This window comes from Stenella coeruleoalba, assembly GCF_951394435.1.
Source record: "Stenella coeruleoalba genome assembly, chromosome: 18".
Taxonomy (NCBI): domain Eukaryota; kingdom Metazoa; phylum Chordata; class Mammalia; order Artiodactyla; family Delphinidae; genus Stenella; species Stenella coeruleoalba.
The window spans coordinates 77,454,421-77,480,280 of NC_137164.1; the positions used below are offsets into that span (position 1 = coordinate 77,454,421).

General features: G+C 55.3%; 1 protein-coding gene across 1 annotated transcript; it reads right to left on the reverse strand.

The window, feature by feature from the left end:
• Positions 1–1,036: 1,036 nt before the first annotated feature.
• On the reverse strand, positions 1,037–23,247 carry GRTP1 (growth hormone regulated TBC protein 1). Its single transcript, XM_079903070.1, has 8 exons — positions 23,094–23,247; positions 22,663–22,814; positions 17,393–17,551; positions 14,714–14,838; positions 12,693–12,789; positions 9,082–9,254; positions 8,825–9,010; positions 1,037–1,272 (listed from the first exon to the last, which is right to left on the reverse strand). The coding sequence occupies exons 1-8, from the start codon at positions 23,138–23,140 to the stop codon at positions 1,183–1,185; spliced, it is 1,029 nt and encodes a 342-aa protein (XP_079759196.1). The 5' UTR covers positions 23,141–23,247; the 3' UTR covers positions 1,037–1,182.
• Between the last annotated feature and the right edge of the window lie 2,613 nt (positions 23,248–25,860).

The window sequence follows — 25,860 nt, forward strand, 5'->3', positions numbered from 1 at the left end:
TCAGTGGCTCAGGGGACAGATCACCCCATGAGAGATAGGCCCTTACCTGTTCCCCCGGGTCAGCGGCTGCTGAGGGGGAGCTGGGGCCCCAGTTAGAAGAGACCCGCGCCCTCGGAGGACCCACAGGCCTTGCTGAGGCCGAGTGCAGCCTGCCTGCGGGTGGCCCTGTGCGGCCTGTACTGTGCAGCCGTCCCTTGAAACCAGGCTCAGCGGAGCAGGGCCCATGAGGGACGCTGAGGTGGGGTAGGACGCGGCCGCCCAGCAGCAGCCCAGCCACAAGTGGCGTGAGCTGCGTCATCATCCTGCATGTCCACCTCCGCTTCTCTGCGGTGTGGGTGGTACAGGCCTGAGCCCGGAGAGACCAGCAGCTGGCCCGTCCTGCAGGGTCACGTCTTGGCAGGCGTGGTGGGATTTGTAGCATCACACACAGTAGGAACACGTTAAGTTAAACCCAGCCCATGTGGAGGTGGTGCGTCTGCCTTCGTGGAGCCCTGGGCAGTGACGTGCCCCAGGCCCTAGCAGTGCTGCTGGTGAGCTGCCACGGAGGGGAACCTGTCGCGTGGTTCCTTCCAGGAAAAGCCCACCTGTCCCCGTGTGTCCTGTGCAGGACAGCCTGCCCGGGCTGTGGGTTTCTCAGCCAGAGGAAGAGCCCGCAGAGGGAGGGAGGCAGGGCCAGGGTGGAGGTCCAGGGCCTCCAGCCCTGAGCGGAGGGGTTTCGCTGGGGGCATCTTCTCCCTCCAGGGGTCCGGGATGACGCAGCCCAGATCTGACTTGCAGGCCTTAAATCTTACACACGTGCATCTGGTTTATTCGTCACGTAACACGATAATTTTAAAAAATCATTTGAAAAACTTACCTTCTGCAGCGAGGTCACGTGCGCAAACCTCCCCTGGAGGCCACTGCTCTCCTGCAGGAAGGACGGTAAGTACTGGCACCAGTGACACTGACGCAAAAGTCACTGCTAGGGGTTAGTTTTCAGTGGCTGGTGAGCCGATGCAGACTGACAGGTGCCGACGGAATAAACACAATCGCACACGTTACGTATATATTATCAGTGTCTCAGGTAAAAATATATATTTAGAAACACGAAGGGCTAGACTTGAAGAGCTACGTTACAGAATGACAATTAAATTGCTCCCGGCTGGAGTGTGGAGGGTGGCGGCCCGATGCCCTGAAGGCTGGTCAGCCCTGCGCCAGCAGCCGGGCCCGGCAGCGCTCCCTCAGCCTGGCGATGCTGGCCCTGGACAGGCTCCCAGGCTCCGAGAAGATTTTCTGGAACAGAAAGGGATTAGTTTAGATCCCGCAATGCGTTTCCCCTTCCTGCCCCTGGTAAAGGCTGGGCTGAGGCCCGCTGGTCAGTGAGCGAAGGAAGGTCACCTGTTTCCATCACTTTTTAAAACCGAAAGGATGTTAGTGACAGAATAACTCAGCCATCAGCCCAGACACTGCCCGCAGAGTCTGCGGCTTCCCCGTGCGGCCAGTCGGCCAGCCGTGGCGCTGGGAACGCACAGCCCCTTTGACCTTCGCCCCAGGAGGGCAGGGGCCTGGGGAGCCCGGTGGGGCGGCCGGAGTTTGGAGCAGAGAAGGGTTTACTGCGGGGCCGAGCAAGCAGAATGGGCGGCTTGTGCCCCCAAAAGGCCCAAACTCCCGGAAGGGTTTCAGCAAAGCATTTTCAAGACCAGAGCGGGAGGGGTCCCAGGGTGTGTGATCAGCTCTGCACAGTTCTCTGGTAGACGGTGAGGTCACAGGGTCACATTATCGATCCTCAGGCGCCACAAGGGCTGGGGGCCACACTCCTTGGTGGTTTTAGCATCTGAAAAACTCAGGAAACGTGCGTGAGATACGACTGTCTGGGTACTTCGAGGAGCCACAGCAGAGGAGGTGGGGGAGGGGTCTGCCCCGGGAAGGCCCGCAGGGTCTTGCTTCGTTACACTTGGGTCACGTTTAGTACTTTAAAAATTTTGAATCCAATCCATAAAATGTCTCAGATTCTGAAGTCTGAGGCTCTGAGCTCCTGGAATTAAAATTCGGTAACGTCTTGTCCAATTTTCATTCTTTTGGTGTTTCTTTGTTTTTGTGGTAAAACCCACATATTGGGTTGGCCAAAAAGTGCCTTCGGCTTTTAAGTAAAAATAAAAGACGTTTTTCATTTTCACCAAGAACTTTATTGAACAATGTATTCACCCTTTTGTTCCACTACCTTCTGCCATTTTCCAGGCAACTTCATAATTCCTTCTTCCCCAAACTTTTACCTTTCTGAGCAAAGAACTGTCCCAGGTGCCTCTTACAGGCTTTCAGGGAATTGAATTTTTTTCCATTAAGAGAATTTTGTAAAGACCAAAATAAATGGAAATCCGAAGATGTAACATCTGGTGAATACCGAGGATGAATCAGAACTTACAAACTGTAACAAGCTGTAACAGCTTTTGCCTGGTCATTAAAGAAACATGCGGTCTTGCGTTATCCTGATGGAGGATTATGTGTTGTTTTCTGTTGACTAATTCTGGACGCTTTTCATCGAGTGCTGCTTTCAGTTGGTCTCATTGGGAGCAGTATTTGTTGGAATTAACCGTTTGGTTTCCTGGAAGGAGCTCATAATAGAGGACTCCCTTCCAATCCCACTATATACACAGCATCACCTTCTTTGGATGAACACTGGCCTTTCGAGTGGTTGGTGATGGTTCATTTCACTTGCCCCACAATCTCTTCCATTCCACATTATTGTACAGTATCCACTTATTATCGCCTATCACAATTTGTTTTAAAAACGGAACGTTTTCATTACGTTTCCGTAGAGAATTGCATGTGGAAATATGGTCAGGAAGGTTTTTTTTCGCTTACTTATGTGGAACCCAAACATCAAAGCAATTAACATAACCAAGCTGGTTCAAATGATTTACGTTTGATTTGGAGATTTTGAGTATGTCTGCTGTCTTCCACGTGGTATAACATTGTTCACAATTAATGTCTCGATTTGATCGCTATCAACTTCCACTGGTCTGCTCGACTGTGGAGCCTCGTTCAGCGAGAAGTCTCCAGCGCGAAACTTCTCAAACCACTTTCGGCGCGTTCCAGCAGTCACAGCACCTTCTCCATACACGGCACAAATCTCTTTGCATTTTGGTTGCGTTTTTACCTTTATTGAAATAATAAAGCATAATATGCTGAAAATGTTGCTTTTTTCGTTCCATCTTCAATATTAAAATGGTTACACAAAAATTCACCAATTTTGATGTCTTCTTAAAAGGATGCTGATATGACAGCAGTCACAATACAATCTAACAAAATTGTTTTTTTTTAAACATGTCTTTATCGGAGTATAACTGCTTCACAATACTGCGCTAGCCTCTGTCGCACAACAAAGCGAATCAGCCGTATGCACACACATCCCCACAGCCCCTCCCTCTTGCGTCTCCCTCCCACCCTCCCTATCCCACCCTCTAGGCGGTCACAGAGCACCGAGCTGATCTCCCTGTGCTATGCGGCTGCTCCCCACTAGCTATCTGGTTTACATTTAGTAGTGTATATATGTCCATGCCACTCTCTCACTTTGCCCCAGCGTCCCCTCCCCATCCCCCGCCTTGTCCTCAAGTCCATTCTCTCTGTCTACACCTTTATTCCTGCTCTGCCATTAGATTCATCAACACCATTTTTTTTTTTTTAGATTCCATATACATGCGTTAGCGTACGGTATTTGTTTTTCTCTTTCTGACTTACTTCACTCTGTGTGACAGACTCTAGGTGCACCCACCTCACTACAAATATCTCAGTTTCATTCTTTTTATGGCTGAGTAATATTCCATTGTATATATGTGACACATCTTCTTTATCCATTCATCCGTCGATGGACATTTAGGTTGGTTCCATGTCCTGGCTATTGTAAATAGAGCTGCAGTGAACATTGTGGTACATGACTCTTTTTGAATTATGGTTTTCTCAGGGTATATGCCCAGTAGTGGAATTGCTGCATCATATGGTAGTTCTATTTTTAGTTTTTTAAGGACCCTCCATACTGTTCTCCATAGTGACTATATCAATTTACATTCCCACCAACAGTGCAGGAGGGTTCCCTTTTCTCCTCACCGTCTCCAGCATTTACTGTTTCTAGATTTTTTGACGATGGCCATTCTGACTGGTGTGAGGTGATACCTCATTGTAGTTTTGATTTGCATTTCTCTAATAATTAGTGATGTTGAGCATCTTTTCATGTGTCTTTTGGCCATCTATACGTCTTCTTTGGTGAAATGTCTATTTAGGTCTTCTGCCCAATTTTTAATTGGGTTGTTTGTTTTTCTGAAATTGAGCTCCATGAGCTGTTTATATATTTTGGAGATTAATCCTTTGTCTGTTGTTTCATTTGCAAATGTTTTCTCCCATTCTGAGGGTTGTCTTTTCGTCTTGTTTATGGTTTCCTTTGCTGTGCAAAAGCTTTTAATTCAGTCCCATTTGTTTATTTTTGGTTTTATTTTCATTACTCTAGGAGGTGGGTCAAAAAAGATCTTGCTGTGGTTTATATCAGAGAGTGTTTTTCCTATGTTTTCCTCTAAGAGTTTTATAGTGTCTGGTCTTACATTTAGGTCTTTAATCCATTTGAAGTTTATTTTTGTGTATGGTGTTAGGGAGTGTTCTAATTTCATTCTTTTACATGTAGCTGTCCAGTTTTCCCAGCACTACTTATTGAAGAGGCTGTCTTTTCTCCATTGGATGTTCTTGCCTCCTTTGCCGTAAATTAGGTGCCCATATGTGGGTGGGTTTATCTCTGGGCTTTCTATCCTGTACCATTGATCTATATTTCTGTTTTTGTGCCAGTACCATACTGTCTTGATTACTGTAGCTTTGTAGTATAGTCTGAAGTCAGGGAGCCTGATTCCTCCAGCTCCGTTTTTCGTTCTCAAGATTGCTTTGGTAATTCAGGGTCTTTTGTGTTTCCATACGAATTGTAAAATTTTTTGTTCTAATTCTGTAAAGAATGCCATTGGTAATTTGATAGGGACTGCACTGAATCTGCAGATTGCTTTGGATAGCATAGTCATTTTCACAATATTGATTCTTCCAAGCCAAGAACACTGTATATTTCTCCACCTGTTTATGTCATCTTTGATTTCTTTCATCAGTGTTTTATAAAGTTTTCTGAGTACAAATCTTTCGCCTCCTTAGGTAGGTTTATTCCTAGGTATTTTATTCTTTTTGTTGTGATGGTAAATGGGATTGTTTCCTTAATTTCTCTTTCTTATTTTTCATTATTAGTGTATAGGAATGCCAGAGATTTCTGTGCATTAATTTTGTATCCTGCAACCTTACCGAATTCATTGATTAGCTCTAGTAGTTTTCTGGTGGCATCTTTAGGATTCTCTATGTATAGTATCATGTCATCTGCAAACAGTGACAGTTTTACTTCTTTTCCAATTTGTATTCCTTTTCTTTCTTTCTCTTCTCTAATTGCTGTGGCTAGGACTTCCAAAACTCTGTTGAACAAAATTGTTTTGAATGAAGTTAAAGACAACTAAGTGCTACTGGAGCCATCTTGCAGAGAAAACGACGAACCTCTTGGCCCACCAATAATTTACATCCTAGCCACTCCAGGTGTGTGGCTGGGTGGTGTAAGCTATGTTCACATGTTGGGCATCAGATCTCCAGAACCTTCTCATCTTCCCAAACCCAACTCTGTCCCCAGCACCCCGCTTCTGTCTCTATGAATCTGACTCCTCCAGGGGCCTCACATATGTGGAATCAGACAGTTTTTGTCCTTTTGTGACAAATTACCAAGCATAATGTCCTCCAGGTTCATCCACGTGGTAGCAGGTATCAGGACCTTCCTTTTCGAGGCTGGATAAAACCCCGCTGCATGGATGGACCATGTCTTGTTTATCCATGCATCCGTATGGGCATTCAGGTTGTTTCCATGCCTTGGCTACTGTGATGCTGCAGTGAACGTGGGCGGGCTGGGGTCTCTTAGAGACCCTGATTTCATTTCCTTTGGATAAGTGCCCAGTAGTGGGATTGCTGGATCTTATGGTAGTTCTATTTTTAGTCTTTTGAGGACCTCCATACTGTTTTTCACAGTGCCTGCACCAATTTACATTCCCACCAATAATGTATGAATAGGGTTCCCTTTTCTCCACATCCTCACCAACATTTGTTATTTGTGGTCTTTTTGATGATGGCCATTCGGCCAGGTGTGAGGCGATAGCTCACTGTGGTTTTGACTTGCATTTCCCTGATGACGAGCGATACTGAGCATCTTTTCGTGTACCTGTTGGCTACCTGTATGTCTTTTTTGGATAGGATCTACTCAGGCCCTCTGCCCATTTAAAACTTTTTTAAAAACATTCTGGCCACGCTGCACGGCATGTGGGATCTTAGCTCCCTGACCAGGGATCAAACCTGTGCCCCCTGCATTAGAAGCGTGGAGTTTTAAGCACTGGACCGCCAGTGAAGTCCCTCTGCCCATTTTTCTTTTTCTTTTTTAAAAATTTATGGCTGTGTTGGGTCTTCGTTGCGGTGCGTGGGCTTCTCTTGTTGTGGAGCACAAGCTCTAGGTATGCGGGCTTCAGTAGTTGTGGTATGTGGGCTCAGTAGTTGTGGCTCACAGGCTCTAGAGCACAGGCTCAGTAGTTGTGGCGCATGGGCTTAGCTGCTCTGCGGCATGTGGGATCTTCCCAGACCAGGGCTCGGACCTGTGTCCCCTGACCACTGCGCCACCAGAGAAATCCGCTCTGCCCATTTTTAAATGTAATTCCTTGGCTCCTTGTTGTGCTGTGGTCTCTGTGTGTCTGGATGTTGACCCCTTAGCAGCCGTGGTGTGCACAGTCTCTCCTGTTCTGTGAGTTCCCTCTTCACTCTGCTGCTGGTGTCCGTTGCTGCACGGAAGCCCTGATTTTGCTTTTGCCCTTCCTGCGTGGGCTCTTTTCGTTTTGACTCTGCCCGCAGCAGCTCGGAAGCCGGTCGGGACCGTCGGTGAGCAGACTAAGCAAGGAAGAAACCAGATTTGAGAAGTGGAAGCAGGAAGGGACTCCTCAGACTTGCTTCCAGTAACAGAGAAACTGCTTCACAACGAGAAGGAGAGAAGGCGCCTGGGGGGCGGGGTGGGAGCACCTGGGAGCAAGTTCTGAGCGGGCGATGCCCTGAGAACAGACTCTTCAGATGCGCTCAGCTGTCCTCTTCCCGTTATGTTGCTCTCAGCTGCCAATGAGATCACGGCTTTCATTCTCAAGGAAATTCTAGATGTTCTCACACAGGATTTCAGAGAGGTTTGACCTATGAACTGCAGTTTTGCTGAAATGCATATACAATTTTGTAGCGACCCCTGAGAAAATAAGACCAGGGCCACCTCCCCGCCAGCGTCCCATGATGGCCACACCTGTCGTGGGCAGACACATGTCTTTACGCAGTGGCTTTTCTGCCGTGTGGGGAGACCACCCCGCCAGTCCTCTGCGTCCACTCAGCTCACAGGGCCCAGAACACCTTTGGGCTGGAACACCGGCCACACCCGCCGTGGACACACGTCCGCCCGCAGCCATCACACAAGCAGGCCAGGCGCCCGCACTAACTGAGCACCTACTGCGTGCGGGGCCCTGCTCCACACAGACTCGCACTAACTGAGCACCTACTGCGTGCGGGGCCCTGCTCCACACAGACTCGCACTAACTGAGCACCTACCGCGTGCGGGGCCCTGCTCCACACAGACTCGCACTAACTGAGCACCTACCGCGTGCGGGGCCCTGCTCCACACAGACTCGCACTAACTGAGCACCTACTGCGTGCGGGGCCCTGCTCCACACAGACTCGCACTAACTGAGCACCTACTGCGTGCGGGGCCCTGCTCCACAGACAGACTCGCACTAACTGAGCACCTACTGCGTGCGGGGGCCCTGCTCCACAGACAGACTCGCACCACCTCGGAAGCATCAGCCCGAGCCCAAGGGCCGGACGCCAGAGTTGCACTGTCTGACTCTATTTGCGCCAAAGTCCAGGAGGCCGAGCCACGGGGACAGAGCAGGGCATTAGCTGGGGCTGGGGCGCCCTTTGGGGAGAAGAAAACGCCCGGGCCCAGGGACGCAGCTGCACCACCGCTGAGTGGAAGGCACTGAAGAGCTCTGAAATCTCCAGGTAAAGGGTGAATTGTACCGGGGCCTTCACTCACTGAAACCAAACACCTAACAGCCCTAGGCTGCGGGACCTCCTCGCCAGGGCCTCGTACCCTGGGGGGTGGGGGAGGGGGCACGCCATCAGTGCAGCTGTTTCAAACTGGAAGCTGAAGAACACGACGGGCCGGGCGTCTGGGTCAGCGCTCCCCCCTCCCAGGGTCACTCCAGGCCTGGGCTTCGCCCCCGATCCCAGTGTCCCAGTGTCCCTGTAAACCCCGCCCCCCTGGGCCTGCGGGACGCAGCATCCACTTCGTTCACTCAGGTGATCTGAGCTGTCCACACAGCCTGCGCCAGGCCCGGGACCCAGTGGGGAGGGACAGACAGGCATGACCCCACCAAGGCCGGAGAGAAGTCAACAGGCGTAGGGCTGAACAGAAATGGGGGGCCCGGTGTAGACCGGGTCATCGGGAAAGCCTGGGATGGGGGCGGTCACCTCCCAGGCCCGGGAGAAACCAAGGTGTGGATGTGACGGGGCTCCCTGGGGGGCCCCAGGTGGCACCCGGCCCCACCCCTGGGCTGACGGCGCAGGAGGGGAGCAAGGGTGACCACCCTGGGTCTGCTGGGCACCCCGGGCTCCAGGAGAAGCTGGCCTGGAAGGGCTGGAGCCCCTCCCTGGGCTGCTTAGGGGGGAGGGCCGGGCGGCCCGCGCAGGGAGGCGGCAGGGCGCTGACACCCACCCGCATGAAGGTGTGGCATTCGGTCACGAAGCTCCCTCTGGTGATGTCCTTGAACTTCTCGCAGATGTCGGGGACGCTGGTGGCTTCCAAGATCAAGGCCTGATGTTCCTTGATGAGGGTCAGTGCCACCCGGAAGATGATCTTAGAGCCCTCGTTGAACAGACAATCCCAGATGCGAAGCACGGTCTGCAGAGGCAGAGACAGCGGGTCAGCGCGTGGCCGCCTAGTCGGCCCCAGTCCGAGCCAGGCGCCCTCACCTCCACGGGCAGGACGTCCACAAACAGGCAGATGAACCAGCGCGACACGACCAGGGTCCACAGCAGGCCGTGACTGTCCATCAGGGCCGCCACCGCCGGCAGCTTGGTCCTTACCAGCTCCCCGAGGACCTCCTGGTCCGTCTTCAGGCCCAGCATCGAGGGGCTGTAGTAATCTGCACGGGGACAGGGGAGAAGCGGGGACGTGGACCCCACAAACCACAGCCCCTGACACCCGTGACCCTCGTTCCCCCTTAGCCATGAGGGGGACCACGCCCAGCGACCCTTTCCAGAGGGTGACCCAGGGCAAGGTCCCAGCCACAGGGATGCAGGAACTCCTGGGAGTAATGCCCAGAGTGGGGCCCCAGGTCCCAGCACTCTGGACAGCAGTGCCCCGCTGGGCATCCGTCACAACCTGATGGGAAGCCGGGACGTTTGCAACCCAAGATCAGGCAGCCAACAGTGGGGGCAACCAAGTGTCCGCTGACGGATGGACGGGAAAACCGAACGTGTGAGCGTCCTGGCACCCCCCCCAGAGTGTCCTGGGCACCCCCCCACACTCTTGTGTCACGTGTCCTATTTTCCTCTCATGGAGAAGATGCAGGTGAACGTTACAGGAGAGCATCAGACAGACCAATGCTTCCAACTGCGTGACTGTCTTTTGAATGAACACTTTCTTGCCAAGGAATTTTCTAGCTTAATGTCATGTATTATAATACATGACAGCTTAAACTTTGCTGTAAAAACAGGAATAAAATAAAATAATAAAACAGGGGGTCTTTCCTGGTGGCGCAGAGGTTAAGAATCCACCTGCCAAGGCAGGGGACACGGGTTCGAGCCCTGCCCGGGAAGATCCCACATGCTGTGGAGCAACTAAGCCCGTGTGTCACAACTATTGAGCCTGCACTCTACAGCCCGTGAGCCACAACTACTGAGCCCACGTGCCACAACTACTGAGCCTGTGCTCTAGAGCCCATGAGCCACAACTACTGAGCCCACATGCCACAACTACTGAGCCTGTGCTCTAGAGCCCGCGAGCCACAACTACTGAGCCCGCAGGCCACACTACTGAAGCCCACGTGCCCAGAGCCCGTGCTTCACAACAAGAGAAGCCACAGCAATGAGAAGCCCGCGCACCGCAACGAAGAGTAGCCCCTGCTCGCCGCAACTAGAGAAAAGCCCACGCGCAGCAACGAAGACCCAACGCAGCCAAAAATAAATAAATAAAATAAATAATTTTAAAAAATAATAAAATAGGAAAACTTGGTACGCGTTCTGTGCCCGCTGCCACACACAGTTTGGTCATTCACCACAGCAAAGGGAAAGACGTTCTTGTTAATTAAGTATTTGGGTTAAAATAGAATCATTATGAGTATCGACACGACATCAGTCACACCACCGGTTTTCAGAGCGCGGGCACACACTAAACCACGCTCAGTACTAAAGACCCCAGAAATCAGTTACTAGAAGCCTGTTCAGTTATAAATACCTGGCACTGAAGCTTCCTTCCCTCCCATACCCTCCTCTCACTTCTGTTCCTAAACCCTAGGGCCGCTGGCTGTCCTGTCCTCTCAACTAGCAGCGCTCTGGCTCTGGTCCCGGGGGCAAGGGGCAGGCTCCGCTTCCCGTCCTGCAGGTGCTGAGCCGTCTCAGGAGAGCGCGGCAGAGACAGCGGATTTGCGGAGCCGTGAGCACAGCACGGCCTCGTTCTCGGTTACAGACAGGCTTAGGGCAGCTCCCAAAATAGTCAAGGTCACACCCCACACCCGCCACAGGCCTGAGCCTTCTCCCCGAAGCCAGGCCTTCTCCCAGGATCGCCTCACTTTGCAAACAGCCCAACGGCTGTGTCAGCACGTGGAGAGGGGAGCGCTGCTGCAGGGGCAGGTGGGCCCGGGGGGCCCGGGTACTGTCGCCCCCACAATGAGCCCTGCCCGCCCTTGTCTGGGCCACGCCTTCTGGCTTCAGCAGGGCTGCTCCCGGGAGGGGCAATCGTCGCCCGGCTCCCGTGTCTCAAGGGGAAACGGGTCAGACCAGCTCTCAGGACGCAAGCGTGTTCGTTCATAAGTGGGCTGACTCATCATCAATGTGACATCCCAAGCTGGCCCAGCCCATCCCACCCCCCGTCCCTTCTCTGCAGGCTCGGCAGTCTGAGGGCAGATAGGGTAGGGGTTCCCCCGAGGAAGAGACCCAGACATAACTATCTTGACGTAAAAGAAGCCATTTTCGGTCTGGGCCATCCTGTGATCTAAGCCCGGCCACGATGCCCTGTCCTTGCAGAAGGATGGGCCTATTTCCATTGTAGTTTAGTTGACTGAACCTAATAATCATCAGAAATGACACTTTATGGCCTTAAAATAAGCCTGTGCGACGCACCACCCCGGGGGCCACTGTTGCGTTTCTGTTCCTCTAGGTCGGCCCTTACGGCCTCTGTTGATCTCGGTCCCGCTGCTGTGTCGCCACCAGGCTTCCCCAAACCCCCGAAGAGCCCCTGGGATCGGTCACGGTGGATCGTTCATCAAAATGCAGCCTCTGGCCTAACTGAGCAAACGGCGACCACGGAGCCGTGCTGGCGTTTTGTCTGGAAGCCTGTCCACCTTCTCCCCGACAGCTGTTCAGGCTCCGTCCTCCATCCCCGCGGGCGGCATCCCCCCAGCCCTTGCTAACAGCGGCACAGGCCCGAGGAGAGGGCCCCTCTTCACGGCACCGCCCAGGCTCACCTCCCGGGGGCCCAGAGCTGCGGATCTGAGCCCAGGCCTCCGTGCTGCCGTCCGTGAAGGGGACTCGGTGGTTGGCATGTGTGGTGTGGCTGCTCCACGGACCAGACGAGAGCGGATGCAGGCGAGCCTGGAGCCTGGACGGGCCCCGGCCGCCCTCGCATCCGAACACGCAGCCTCCAGGACGGGCGGCTGCTCTCCCGGGTGGTCCTGGGGGAGGCGGGCACAGCAGACAAGACCACCAGGGCTCGTCGCGTGGGCAGCCGGAGCCCGTCCACAGTCACCAGGACTTTGCCAGCGGCTGGACCAAGCACCACCATCGCGGCTGTGGGGGGTCACATCTGCCCAAGTCCTCTCCCACCCCAGACGGCTCCGGCCACTTCTTGTCCCAAAGGGACCCTACTCTGCAGCTCACCGTCTACGCGGCGCATCACAGAAACCGGTGGTGGTTTATTCACTACAACAATTAACATTCAGTAATAAACAGAAAAGTAGAAATGCACGAGAGGAATGATCTTCACCTCGAAAGCAGTAGCCACAACAGCTGACGGTCACTGCGCCCATGGCCATTCACGAGCCCAGCAATGAAGGCTACAGAAGCCCGGCCGCTCGCCGGCCTGCTCACTACGGCCGCGACAGTCCCCACGGTCCAGACGCCAGCGGCGCAGACCCAGACGAGGAGCTCAGAGCCCGCTCGGCCACGTCCGGGCCCCGAGACGCATCGCCGCCTGCTGGGACCTGCATCTATCGCGCTCCTATCTCAACTCAACTGCAAGAAGGTTTTCAACCTCGACTCTCAGACAGTTCCTTCCGTTTCGTCACGTCTTGACTTGTCAGTGACATCGTCTCGGCAACACCAGAAAGCGACAGTTCCGCTCTTACCGCGAGGACTCAACGTACCCGGGAGTATTCTGCCAACAAGGGCGTCCAACAGCCAAAAGGACTCCTCTTCACTCCTTGTCACCAGAATCAGATAGCCCGCTAGAAAGTTCATTCCCTGAAATTAGACAAAAGAACCAAAGGAACTCACTGAGGTCGGGACCACCCGCAGACTCTGTAATCGCCCGGCTAACGGCTAACTTTCCGTGTCCCTGGCTCTTCCCTAAAGCTTGCCTGGTTCTGGAACGACCCTTCAGTGGAGCTACGGCGTCTGAGGCTCTGCCGTCTAGCGACACGTGTAGCTGGGCCCATGACTCCTGACTTAGAGCAGGCCAGGGCCTCGTGTGCATTAAACTATTGGGGGGAAACTACACCAGTGACCACACTTCCTAAGAGCGGTAAGGCGCGTGGTCTGACGCTCGGGGACGTTGAAGTGGAATCTCGTGATAGAGCCCATTTGGGGAAATTCAGGGTGCACAGCGCCAAGGGGGCAGACGCTGCCATGTACACACAGTTCAGGACCCTCAGCCGCCAGGGGCGGGCGGACCCGGAAGGTAGCAGCGGTGGCTGAGCGCCGAGTCAGCGCCCCTCCTGCCAGACTGGGTTTCGGGTGACTTCCACTTTCTTCTTTGCTGCTTCTCTACAACTTCTAAAATAAACACGTATTTCTCTAGCAATAAGGGGAAAATCCAGCTCTCGTCAACCAACAAGTTGAATTTGGACCCAGACACACCCCCCACAGAGGCTACGGGTCACCAGCGAGACAGCCATGGAGAAGCCAGCTCCCCGACCCCCGGACCTCGGACTCCTGCCTGCGGGGCTGAGAGACGACCGACTCCTGTCCTGTGCGCCTCTCAGCCGGCGGCACGATGTCACGGCACCCACGGGAAGCTCATACGTGTGTGTGTGTGTGTGTGTACATACATGCGTGTATTTCCATCAGGCTCATGTTTAAAATTGTGTGGGTTATTTTTTAACCCTATTTTTAAGACCCACAAGAACAGCAGCTAGAATAATCTAAGGACAGTTTCTCAGCTGCCCTGTCTCCCCGACTCCTGAAGGCCAGCTCCTGCCCCAGGACAGGACGTTAAGGGCAGTCGTAACAAGTGACAGCGACAGGGATTACCTCGGAAGAACAGATCTGCCCAGCTGCGTCTTTCCCGCATGTACCCGCTGCGGAACAGCGGCCTGAAAACAACCTGGGGATCACACCGGCCGCTCTGTGAACGGCGTCCTCACGTGTCTTTGCTGCTGGTCTTTTCAAAGCTCCTGCCTCACTCCTTCCCGCGACCCCCCGTCCCCCCGGAGCCGAGGCCACACCACGTGCCGTCCACATGGGACACGAGCTGCTGGGGCCGCCCCGAGTAGGCATCCGTGTCCCCTGCCCCCGGCCCGGCGCTCGTGGTCCCAGCCCTGGAGCCACCGGGGGCCGTAGGTGCTACCGCCCAGGGCCTGTCTTCCTCTCGGGGACGCTTTGGCCTGGCCTCCGGCTCGGGGGGCAGAGGCCTCACACGCAGGGACAGGAGCCCCCAGCCGCAGCCCCTGGCCCCTGCCCACACCCGCCGGGACCCGGCAGCCTCCGGAGTGCACGGCGGGAGGGCGCGGTCCCTTCGCCTCCCGACCCAGCTCCCCTCGCTTTCCAGGCCGTGAACACTGTCCCTTCGATGCTCCAGAAGGAGAGTCTCCAGGGAGGAACGAGAACTGATTCCTGCCACCTGACGGGCAGCTCCGCGCAGCAGGAAGCACGACCCCTGTCACCTCCTACTGCCGGCTGATCCGGCTTCTGGAAACAGCCTCGAAGGGCCGGCCCACCTCACGCGTGCACGCTCAGACACACACACACGTGCCCAGCATCTGCACCAGGACGAGAGGATGCTGGTCACCGCAGCCCGTGTTCACTCAGCTGCTTCCCCTTCCCCCTGCCCCGTCTCCGTGGCTGGCACTGCTGGGAGACGGTGAAGTCCCAGCCTGTGTCGGGGAGGACCTGGCAGCCCAGGACCAGGCTGACGTCCCTGCCGGGGCTGCGGGCGCCGGGGGCTCACCTGGCAGTAGCCCACGCCACGGTTGTGGTGCCCGTAGGCCAGCAGCACGTTGTACAGGGTCCTCTGCAAGCAGGGGTCCGAGCCCTTCCGGAACCGCACGTTGTCAGGGAAGGTCCTGTTCATGTCTGTGAGGAAATCCGCGGCGCAGGCCGCTCAGGGCTGGGGACAGAGACGCTCTGCGACGGACCCGGACCCTTCCTGACCTCCACCATCAGCCGGCCTCGGGGGCGCAGAGGCGGCCCCCCGGGGCCCCTGTCCCGCGGCAGCCCGGCCCGGGGACACAGGTGGGCACAGCAGCCCTTCCTCTGGAGTCAGCAAGGACGACAGAGCGGGATCCTTGGATAAGGCCGGGCTGCTCGGGCCCTGGCGGTTCCTGCCATCCCCGCGCCCCCCGCTTAGCCGGGGGTGAGGTGGGGTGACAGGTGAACAGGTTACATAAAACTTCGGAGAATTTTCCCAGTTCTGAAGACTGAACACATAAGGAGGCAGGACACCCTGAGATTCCCGTTTAGAGAGAAACAGACAAAAGGGAAAACTGAGCCCGAGATAAGCTCATCGCTGCCGGCTTCTGTCTGCAGGACAGTCCGGCCCGAGATAAGCTCATCGCCGCCGGCTTCTGTCTGCAGGACAGTCCAGCCCGAGATAAGCTCATCGCCGCCGGCTTCTGTCTGCAGGACAGTCCGGCCCGAGATAAGCTCATCGCCGCCGGCTTCTGTCTGCAGGACAGTCCGGCCGCCTCTTGCCGCTGCTTGGCCCCCCTCCCCGCCCGGGCCGGACGCCTGCCTTAAGGAGCTGCGATCCTGTGAAGCGAGGACGCGGGCAGAGCAAGGAGGGCGGGGGTCAACTAACAACCGCTGGCCCTGCTTGGATCAGAGCAATGGTGTCCACGTGACAGCGGGACTCTGGGACACAGCTGACGGCTGGAGGCCTCCCCACTGCTGCAGGAATTCTGCCCCCGGGCTCTGGCCCAGGCCTGGGCTCTGCCCACGAAAACCAGCTCTGAGCTGAACAGCACACTGCCTGCCTCAAAGCACGTAAGTTTTCATTGTATGTTTTTTACAAAGAAGAGTTTTTTCCTGGAATTCTGAACCTTCCAAAAACTGGCATCCACCACAGGGAATTGTGTGCTTTTCACTAATTCAGACTAGAGTGATCAGTGCTCGTGGCCACGTAACGTCTTCTATGATGAGACGTTTCTCCGTGTTTTGAAATCTCTCTGCGCCTACCCCACTGCCATGCTGGAGGCAGACGCAGCGGGACGTTTGGTCTGCACTTCCGTGGCACGAAGCACCCGCCCTGTCCCTATAAAACGACTGATCCAGACCCTTCAAAAGTAGACCTAGAATCGTCACAGGACCCAGCAATTCCACTTCTACGCATGTACCCAAAACACGGAAAGCAGGGTCTCAAAGAGTCACTTGCACACCCCCGTTCGTGCAGCAAACTCACAGTGGCCAGAGCGGGGAAGCAGACCAAGTGCCCGTGGACAGATGATGGGTAAACATAGCGCAGTCTCTACACATAACAGAACGTTGTTCAGCCTCAGAAAGGAAGGGAATCCCGACACACGCTCAACGTGGGTGAACCTTGAGGCCAAACCTCGAGGCCATCACGCTCAGTGAAATAAGCCGGACGCAGAAGGACAAATGCTGTGTCATTCCAGCCATATGAAGTCCCTAGAGGCGTCAATAGAGACAGAGTGGACGGTGGGAGGCGGGGGAGGGGATGGGGAGTTAGTGTTTAATGGGGACAGAGGTTCAGTTTGGAAAGACAGAAAGGTCAATTTTATGTATCAAAAACTCTGCACTAAATAGATCCTTTAAAATTCATTTTTCAAACAAACAGCCACATTCTACCTTATTTAACACGATCGGCCTTCGCTTGGACCTGAGGTCTCTTCCCGCCCTGAATCAGCACGTCTGGCCCTGCGGAGGGACCCCCGCACGTGTGCCCGCAGGGCCATGGCAGCGTCTGTTCTGAGCCCTTTGGCCGGGGTTTGCCGTGGCATCAGGGTGCAGCCAGCAGGCTCAGCGCCCCAGTGCCCCCCACCCCGTCTCCAGCTCTCACGCTGGGGACACACCACTTTCTCAACGTTACAAGTCAGTCCAACCTCTCTGACATTCACAGTAATCAAATTTTTTAAATGAAGTATTTGTGTTTAAATCTGTAGTTCTCAAAAGCTGTTACGGCCAGAGAGGCAGGTGTATTTCCTAAAAATCTAATTATTCAATCCAGGTTAAACATTTCTTTGAGTACGTTGAACTCTGAAGAGCCTGGACACTCAGAGTATGACATAAAGAGAGGTCTCTGGTGTGTGGCTTCCTGCACGCGCGCAGCTGTGTCTGCGAGTCCGCGGGGGTCACCCAGCCCACGTCCCTCCTGTACTGACTGCTAGCTCAGCGGCCTCGCGTTCCTGGAGGGATTCTTCTCAGAAATGTGGTCTTTCTGGCACCATTTTCCTTACCACCTAGCTAGACACACAAATATTTCCTGAGCCGGTTCAAATCACTCTCCTCCCCTCGTGAATGCCTGAGTTTTGATTTTCCTTTCAGAAAACTGAAATCAGCTTTAACCACGTAACTTTCCTCATCAACATCACAGCATCACCGGGTGCTAACAGTCTCCTTCTGGGGGTGGCGCCCAGCCCCCATATCCCAGGGGACGGACCCCGTGCGTCACCTGTCCTGATGGCCTCCTCCAGGCTGTCATCCTTTTCTCCCTGGAGGAGATGGAGGTAGTAGCCGGGGTTCTGGTCCATCTGGGCCTGGGCTCCGCTCACCCCCATCCAGACGCGGGCCCGGTGCTCCAGCGGGACGCCCTTCCGGATGTAGCGCTTCACTGAAACGGAGGGAAGGGGGCAGCTTTACCCAGACCGCTGGGCGCTTCCCGAGGCCAGAAACCACAGAGTTTGCTTCTGGCTCTCGCCGAAATCATTCAATCAGACATAAAAAAAGGTGCAAGGCTTCCCTGGTGGCGCAGTGGTTGAGAGTCCGCCTGCCGATGCAGGGGACACGGGTTCGTGCCCCGGTCCGGGAAGATCCCACATGCCGCGGAGCGGCTGGGCCCGTGAGCCATGGCCGCTGAGCCTGCGCGTCCGGAGCCTGTGCTCCGCAACGGGAGAGGCCACAACAGTGAGAGGCGCACGTACCGCAAAAAAAAAAAAAAAAAAAAAGGTGCAAAACTTCACGCACCTCCACCAAATCGATACATGCGCTCGTTACATAATTCCGTTCTCCGTCCCCAGGCTAAGCACAGTCCGGAGGCTGCAGCAGCCCTGGTACCTCTAGCTCGCTGTCAGCACAAGAATACGGGCTGTGAGGGTCACCTCCGTTCCTCACCCTGCCCGCTCCTCGGCCTGTGCCGGACGCTGAGGCACCAGCCGTATTTAACAGAAAAAGATCATAGGCTACGGTCAAGAAAAGCAGCATCGCTAAAATCTTGTCACTCAAACTGACGGTCACCTGTACGGGAGCATCTGAAAAGAGGCTTCCCGGAGGCCATGCCTCGAGCACTGCCTGCTCCTGGGAGGGCGTGTGGGACAGCAAACGCACGGCAAACGTGTGCAGAAGGATGCGGGATGACGAGGGATGCCCAGAGGGAGGAAAGGACAGATTTTAACACCATCCGCCAAAGGCAAAGAAAACTCGAGAAACGCTTTGCCAGTTTAGAAGCATGTTGTAGGATCGCGTCTGGGCCAGAACGTCCTTGGCCAGCGTGGCTTGGTCTGGTCATTCTGTTATGGGGACGTGACGTTTTGAAGTCTACCCTCCAACTTAGTACGATTTACAGGAGCCCTCAGGGGTCAGCGTGACCAGCCGCACCCAGAGTGAATTAATCCTCTTCACGCAACAGCAAGGGGACGGACAGGTCAGGCCTAACTTGGGAAGGGGCCATTCCCACTGAGACGGAGCAAAAGGAAAGGACACGCAGAAATCAACAGTAACTCCACGTATGAACAGCAAACCGCTGAAATAAAAACACTGAGACAGTATCACTTACGACAGCACCAAAAATGAAAGGAGAAATATTTAGGTATAAATCTAACAAAACATCTGCAAAGAGAAATCAAAGAACTACATAAACGGAGAGAGACGCCAATACACCTTCAGGGTCCCTCCCGCTGCCCTGTAGCTGCCGCCACACCCACCCAGGCCTCTGCCGACGTCCAGGCCTGCAGGTCCGCTGCCCAGGATCGTGCAGGAGGGGCTCCTGAAGGCGACCGACTGTTCTGAACCTCACCTGCGGCGGGGATTACCTAACTGCATTTGTCTACACTCACAGACCTGTATGCCAAGAAGAGCGAATGTCACTGCAAAGTTTTTAAAATTAATATAAAGTATAAAAAGGAAAGTGCACACTGGTTAAACGCCTCACCCTGCCTCACCAGCCCCAACCTTGAGCAGGCCTCAGTCTCTTAACCTGTGAAATGGGAACAAAGCACAGCCCAGTGCCTGAAACACAGTCAGGACTCGGGGCTCTCGGCTGCCTTAAGAGCAGTAACAACACCCAGAAGTTTCAGAGAATAAAGGCTTCTGTTATTTTCGTTGTTTGTTATCTGAATTTACTAAGTTTCTTTGGAAGAGAAAGAAAACGGTTTTCCCATCCTCAGAGACTGACGCTTCCCCAAGGGCAGGGCTAACCCATGCGTCCTCCTGGCCATTTGGAGAAGTGTAAAATATATGGTAAAAGCCGCAAAGAATTAACTCCCAGCCGTCTGCCCCCAAAAAGTTAAGCAGATTCCCAGGTTTTTTATATTTGTCTTTAAAATATGTTTTGCAACTTCATTCTCATTTAGATGGTGCTAATACCCTAGCCCACCAGGCAGGAGACACAGAAGAAGCAAACGGGACGGAGCTTTTCCCTCACCAAGTGCCTTTACACCAAGGCGGAAAGGAACGTAAAGGCAGTTTCCAGGTCGAGCACTGAGAGCAAGCGATCTCAGGCTCCCGGTGGATACTCGCCACAGACAAAGAAAAAGAAGAAGAAAAAGAAAAGCTTCATCGTATCCATAGCTAGCGTCCTCAAGCAGGGTGAGTTTCAGCTGTCATCTGAAGACTTGCTGGATGCCAGGATTCGTGGGTAATCGTGTGACTGGAGACAAGACCGAAGTCCTCTCAAAAAAAGAGAACGAACACAGTAGGACCCAAAAAGCCAGAAACGGTGAAGGCACGAGAGCAAAGGTGGTCTTCGGGCGTGCTTGCTGGTGTCAGGGGCAGGGCTCCAAACGCGGCTGCCTGGCTCTGACCGCACAAGCTGGGTCCCACAGCCCTCACACGGCCTCCCCTCCCTGGGATGCCACACCCCCGACGGCACCACGGCCAGCCCAGAACGTCTGGCAGGAAAAAACTGGATGTCCATTTCCTGGATCACACGTCCACTGCTGTCTATGCCGACTGCCCCTCCCTCGGAGCCCTGTGGGTGCTGCAGCCTCCCCAGCCGTCACACCCGGAAGCCACACCAGCTCCAGTGGCAACGCCCTGGCCCACAGAACCCTGCGAGCCCACATGCCTCTCGCTGGATTTCCTGAAAGAACTTCAGGTCACTATGCTCTCCGCTTCAGCTCGACGGTGACCCCATCCCCAGGCCAAAGGCTCACCAGGGATCAAGTATATTTGCTCCTAAACCTGTACGCCAAGTATACTCGCTGCCATGATCAGACAGTTTAACGAAGGTTGCATATATTTTTTAAAAATTAAAGCAAAAGGGCTTCCCTGGTGGCGCAGTGGTTGAGAGTCCGCCTGCCGATGCAGGGGACACGGGTTCGTGCCCCGGTCCGGGAGGATCCCACATGCCGCGGAGCGGCTGGGCCCGTGAGCCATGGCCGCTGAGCCTGCGCGTCCGGAGCCTGTGCTCCGCAACAGGAGAGGCCACAACGGTGAGAGGCCCACATACCGCCAAAAAAAAAAAAAAAAAAAAAAAAAAATTAAAGCAGAAAAATAATTGTTACTTCAATAAAAGCAAGTTAAATTTTCAGAAAAAGTTGGTAAGTGCTCCAAAAGGCAAAAGCAAAAACAAAACAAAACCTTTAAATCAGACCACCTCAAAAGTCGAGGAAAAGACTAGAGATCTGGAAGGATTCTGCACTCAGAGTGCTGTTACTCCCGATCCACCTGGAAAAAAAGACCCCGACACTGGAAAATAGATACAACGCGTTAAGTACGGCTCCGGCAGGAAAGATACAGAATTGGTGGACCCTCCCTGTTCAAAGAAAAGATGACAGGATAGAATCAAATGACAAAATCAAAGAGGAATAAACATGCACGTGTGTTTCATATAAAAACAAAGGCTCATGCGCACATGTACATCTTGCCATGATTCTCTGCGTTAACTGACCTGTGGGTCAGCTGGACCCCTGGGTCTAGGTTGGTCCTGCATTAAAAAGCAAACAACAGCCCGAGAGTGCGCCCTGTTCCTGGGGGGACGTGGGACAGTCGCCAGCGGTCACCTCTACGGGAGACTGGGGCCTGGGCAGCAGAGAAACTCAATTCAATTCACATCTTTTAGTGTGATTACGATGTTTTCCCATGTGCAAAAATTAAATTTATTTTTATATATTTGTGTGTAACGTTTAAAAACAAATCAAAAGGGAAAAAATGAAGCCGAGGTCTGCTGGAAACACGTTAACACCAGCAGCAACGCAGGGATGGACCTCGGCGTACAATCATGCAGGATAGCTTCGGGGTCTGGAAAGCAAGAAGGGTCAACCTTTGAGGTCCCTTCAGGCTGATGATTATATGAAACACTAGTTTACCCATGTTTTTACTAAACACTGCCCACCAGTAACAGCCTTGAGGAGGGAGGGCCTGGTTGAGGGTGAAGCCCAGGGTGAGGCCGAGGTCCAGGTCCACCTGCCTCCACCCCACCCCCCCGTATTAATCCCACAAGTATTTCACAAGCATCTCCTGCGTACTGGGGCCCCTCTGGGGGCCCCTTGAAAGGCAAAAATTGACCTGTCACCCCCTTGCTTAAACACTGACTTCTCTCTGCCTGGTGGTGCAACGTGTGCCCACCTGTGACCTGGTGCAGGGCCCCTGTTCCACCGCCGGGCCCTCCTCACCACACCCCTAATACTCTGGTCACAACTCAGTACCTGGTGGCTGGGACCCCCACCCTCACCCCTTAATTGTCATTAATGTCCCAGGTCAGGAAGCCCCAGCAGCCCCTCTGCCCCACATACTTGAGTTTCCTTAGCTCCCCGGGGCACATCCCCGTCCACCCCTCACCACCTGCCCGCAGGTACCCACGGTCTACCCTCTATCCACAGCGCGAGGAACACTGCAGGCAAACACTCCATTCATTCATTCAACAAACACTGAAGCAATCATCCATTCAAGCCAGCCGGCAGGGAGGGGTCTTTGATCCCAGCAGGGGAAACAAAGGATAAAATAAGCAGGACCCACACCGCATAAGACAGGGAGGAACAGAAAACAGGCAAAGAAAGGACAGGAAGTGTGGGGCTGTGAGGTGAGACGGGAAATCTCCTGGAGGTGGCAATCCAATCCAGACCTGAAGGAGGCGAGGGCACAGCCTGGGGCTGGGGAAGAACCCCAAGGAGAGCAGGGGAAGAGGTGGGGGGGTGCGGGAAGGACCCCGCTTTCACTCTGCGGGGGTCAGGGAGAGCTCTGCCCAGAACCGCGCAAGGGCACAGCCCTGGCCACTCTCATTTGGAGGAGCAGGAAATCCACCTTCTTCTGGAAAGAAGGCCATGGTCTCCATCCATCTCAAAGGACAAGCAGGCCTCATGCCGGAGGGAAGAAAGGAGGGCCTGCACCTTGACCGTGCAGCGCCCTCACCTGCGAGCCTGCGCGGGATACGAGCCGGGCTCGCGGCAGCCTTCCCCCCGAGATCCGAGACCCGAAGGAACCCCAAGCCCTGACCCCCCTGGCGCGCCCGTCACCCGTCGGTCGGGTCACTTGTTGCGCGCCTGGAGGATCAGGCTCCGAACTCACGTGTCACACTCTTCTGGACACCAGCGCCTCCCTTTAGCAGTCTGGACCATTTTATGGCTCTTCTGGTGAGTATCGTCAGATAGGTGGAAAAAAATTCTTCATAAGCTGCATAATCAAAGTCCTCAGGCCTTTCAAACCCGTACGGATCGATCCTACGACACAAAAAGACCCAGAGTAAAGTTCCGCGCGCACGTGGAACGTGGGACCTGCGGCGCCCGGCGCCCGGGGCCCCCCGTGGGGGGCGCGTGTTCCGCCCCACCCTCCCGGGTGCAGGAAGGGGCGGCGGGCCGAGCGCGGGCGCGTGCGCAGCGCAGGGGCCGCCCAGGGGCGCGCAGGCGCCGGGCACCACCGCGCCCGCCGGCTCCACGCCACCGGCACTCGCGCCCGCTACCCCGGGCTGGGCCAGGAGCGCCCGGGCCTCGTGCGCCTACCTGGGGACGCGGTCCCGCGCCGCCTGCGCGCGCCCCGCAGACTCCATGCCGAAAGGGGCGGGAGGGGGCGCCCGGGCCGCGGGGCCGGGGGTGCCAAGTCCACCTCCCGGGACTCGGGGCGCCTCCGGTCTTTCCGCCGGGCCGCGGGCGCCGGGAGGCGGGGCTGGCGGCGGGGGAGGGGCGGGGAAGGAGGGCGGGGGGGAGGAATGGGAATGTCAGGGGAGGGCGGGGGCGCGGCTGGCGCGGGAGGGACAGGGCGGGGCCCGAAGGGATGAGGGGGCGGGAGGGGCTGCACCTGCTCCTGCGCCAGGAGCAGCTGGAGCCCGGAGCCTGGGAGGGAGGAGGCACGGGATGGGGGATGGTGGACCGGGGGCGGGATGGGGAGACCGGGGTGGGTGGGATTTGCGGCACCTGGGGCGGGACTGGGGACTCAACCTGGCAAGGCTGGCCGGACAGGTGCGGCGGGTACCACCCCTCATCCCCCACCCCCTGGCCTTTCGGGCCTGGAGCAAAGGTTGGAGGAGATCAATCCAGTTTGGAGTCTTCTGACAGCACTCCAAACCTCAGTGACCCGCAGGTCCAAAGGCCGGCGTTCTGACCTATGACTGCTATTTTAATGTTCTTTTTGCAGAAAAAGGTCGTCTTATTTTTTACTTGGTCTTTTTCAACCTACACTTAAGACCTGAGAGCAGCACATAAACAAGTGGATTTTTTTTTAATTTATTTTTTTGGCTGTGTTGGGTCTTTGTTGCTGCGCGCGGGCTTTCTCTAGTTGCTGTGAGCGGGCGCTACTCTTCCTTGTGTTGCGTGGGCTTCTCATTGCAGTGGCTTCTCTTGTTGCGGAGCACGGGCTATAGGCGCACGGGCTTCAGTAGTTGTGATTCGCGGGCTCAGTAGTTGTGGCTTGCAGGCTCTAGAGCGCAGGCTCAGCAGTTGTGGCGCACGGGCTTAGTTGCTCTGCAGCATGTGGGATCTTCCCGGGCCGGGGATCGAACCCGCGTCCCCTGCATTGGCAGGTGGATTCTTAACCACTGTGACACCAGAGAAGCCCCAAGTAAGTGGATCTTCATCCCTGCAGCCCCACCCCCAGGGAGATCTGCCCTGGCCCTCCCCGCCTCCCCAAACCAGACTAGGGGAGGAGGTCCAGCCCCTCCACAGACACCTGCCTCCAACCCTGTCCCTGGGCCAAGCCCTGCCGGGACCACAACGTCCAAAGGACTGGCTGGCTGGGGCTCCTCCAGCCCAGTTGATGGAGGGTGGGCTGGGCCCTGCAGAATTGCCATCTGGGGTGACCTGGGGTTAACAGCCCACACGTCTGCTCTGCTCCCCAAAGGGGCTCCCTCCTCCCACTGCCTCTTCCCACTTCTGCGCACATCTTGGCCGCATGAGTCACCTCTGTGCGCCGCCTGCGATTGAACAGAAATGCGATCCCAGCCTTGCGTGCCTTTTACTTTGAGGGAAACACCAGCAGATGTGAGCACCGTGGTTACCATGTTGAGTGTCCACTGCTCCCCTTGATACTGCAGGACAGCCCTGGTTTAGGACAGCATCTTTCTCGGTCCCTGTTCACCACTGCACTGTCCCCACATTTCCATATCGTGGCGTGAAAACCATATCTAAACCTCTTTTCGCATTTGGGAGGCCATCGAGGATTTGCCCAAACTGTCATTTTGAATTTGCCTTGGAAACGTGGTGAGGTGAAAGGGGGTTTAAGATGCTTTAAATTGAAGATTTACGGCACTCTTTTAGCCTCAGCCCTCCACGTGCCAAGGGTCCTTTTTCAGAAGCGGGTTCAGACCGTAGGCAGATCAGGCAAATCAGAAAAGACACCATCTCTGCACACGTCGCGTGGCCACCTAGCTGTGCAGGGCCCACTCCACCAGGGCCTGGCAACTTCGGAGACAGTGTCTTACTGGGGCTCTAGATGTACTTTCTCGTGACAAGTGCCTATAAGCCGAGGCTGGGCGTGGTGGAAACGGGATTGCCAGCATCCGCTGCAAATCTACCTGGGCTGTTGTGAACCAGCCTGGCTGGCCCTTAACACTGGTTTTTCCGGAACATTCCATCTGAGGGCTAAGCAAGGAGCCTGGAAAGTAATTTGAGGAACATACCTGTCCCTAAGCTGGGGACGTCTGTCTGTCCATTTCCATGGAAGTCTGTAGGAAATTAGTGTTCCACTGAACATGAGCCCAAATGCCCCCCATTTGCTGGTTCTGGGGAGACTTTCCAAGCCCTCGGCTCAGTTCACAGTATCCCTTTCAAGACCCACCTCCTTGGCCCTCCCGCCAACAGGGCGCCTCCTTCTGCAGACTCCAGTCCGCAGGCAGGGTGACTTACCCTCCCACCAGCGCGGGGGTGCCCCTCGGCCCACGCGGTGCCGGTCTTACAAATCATCAAGCACCAGCCCTGCCCCGCCCCCGGCGCCCCGCCCTCCTGTCTCTGCCCCGCCCCTTTCCCTGGCAGCCGCCTCTGCCACCCTGGACGGGGCTGCTCCCAGTTTCGGCAAGTGACTCCCTGAATTCCCCACCCGTTCCGGCCTTTCTCTGGGGCCCAAACCACATTTCCTACTCCCTGTCTCCAAGAGCATGTCCGGTACGGCTGCCCTCACTCCTCTCGTGCCCCAGAGTAGCCCAGCGCGCAGCCCCGCTGGCCCAGCCCAGCAGCTCCCCTGGCCTGGCGGGCCTGGCGGGTACTTCCTGCTCCCCCTCGGCCTCGTTTCCTAACTCCTGCCCTTCTCAGGCGCTTTCCAGCCTCCGTCTCCCACTGT

What these genes read in the sequence shown, in the direction of transcription:
- GRTP1 (XM_079903070.1), bottom strand. Translation starts at nt 23,140, where the DNA reads ATGGAGTCTGCGGGGCGCGCGCAGGCGGCGCGGGACCGCGTCCCCAG. An exon ending in TGTCCAGAAGAGTGTGACAC is followed by an intron (nt 17,552 to 22,662) that starts GTGAGTTCGGAG and finishes CCTCCGTTTCAG; the next exon opens with TGAAGCGCTACATCCGGAAG. An exon ending in TGTTGGCAGAATACTCCCGG is followed by an intron (nt 9,255 to 12,692) that starts GTACGTTGAGTC and finishes GTCCCCGTGCAG; the next exon opens with ATTACTACAGCCCCTCGATG.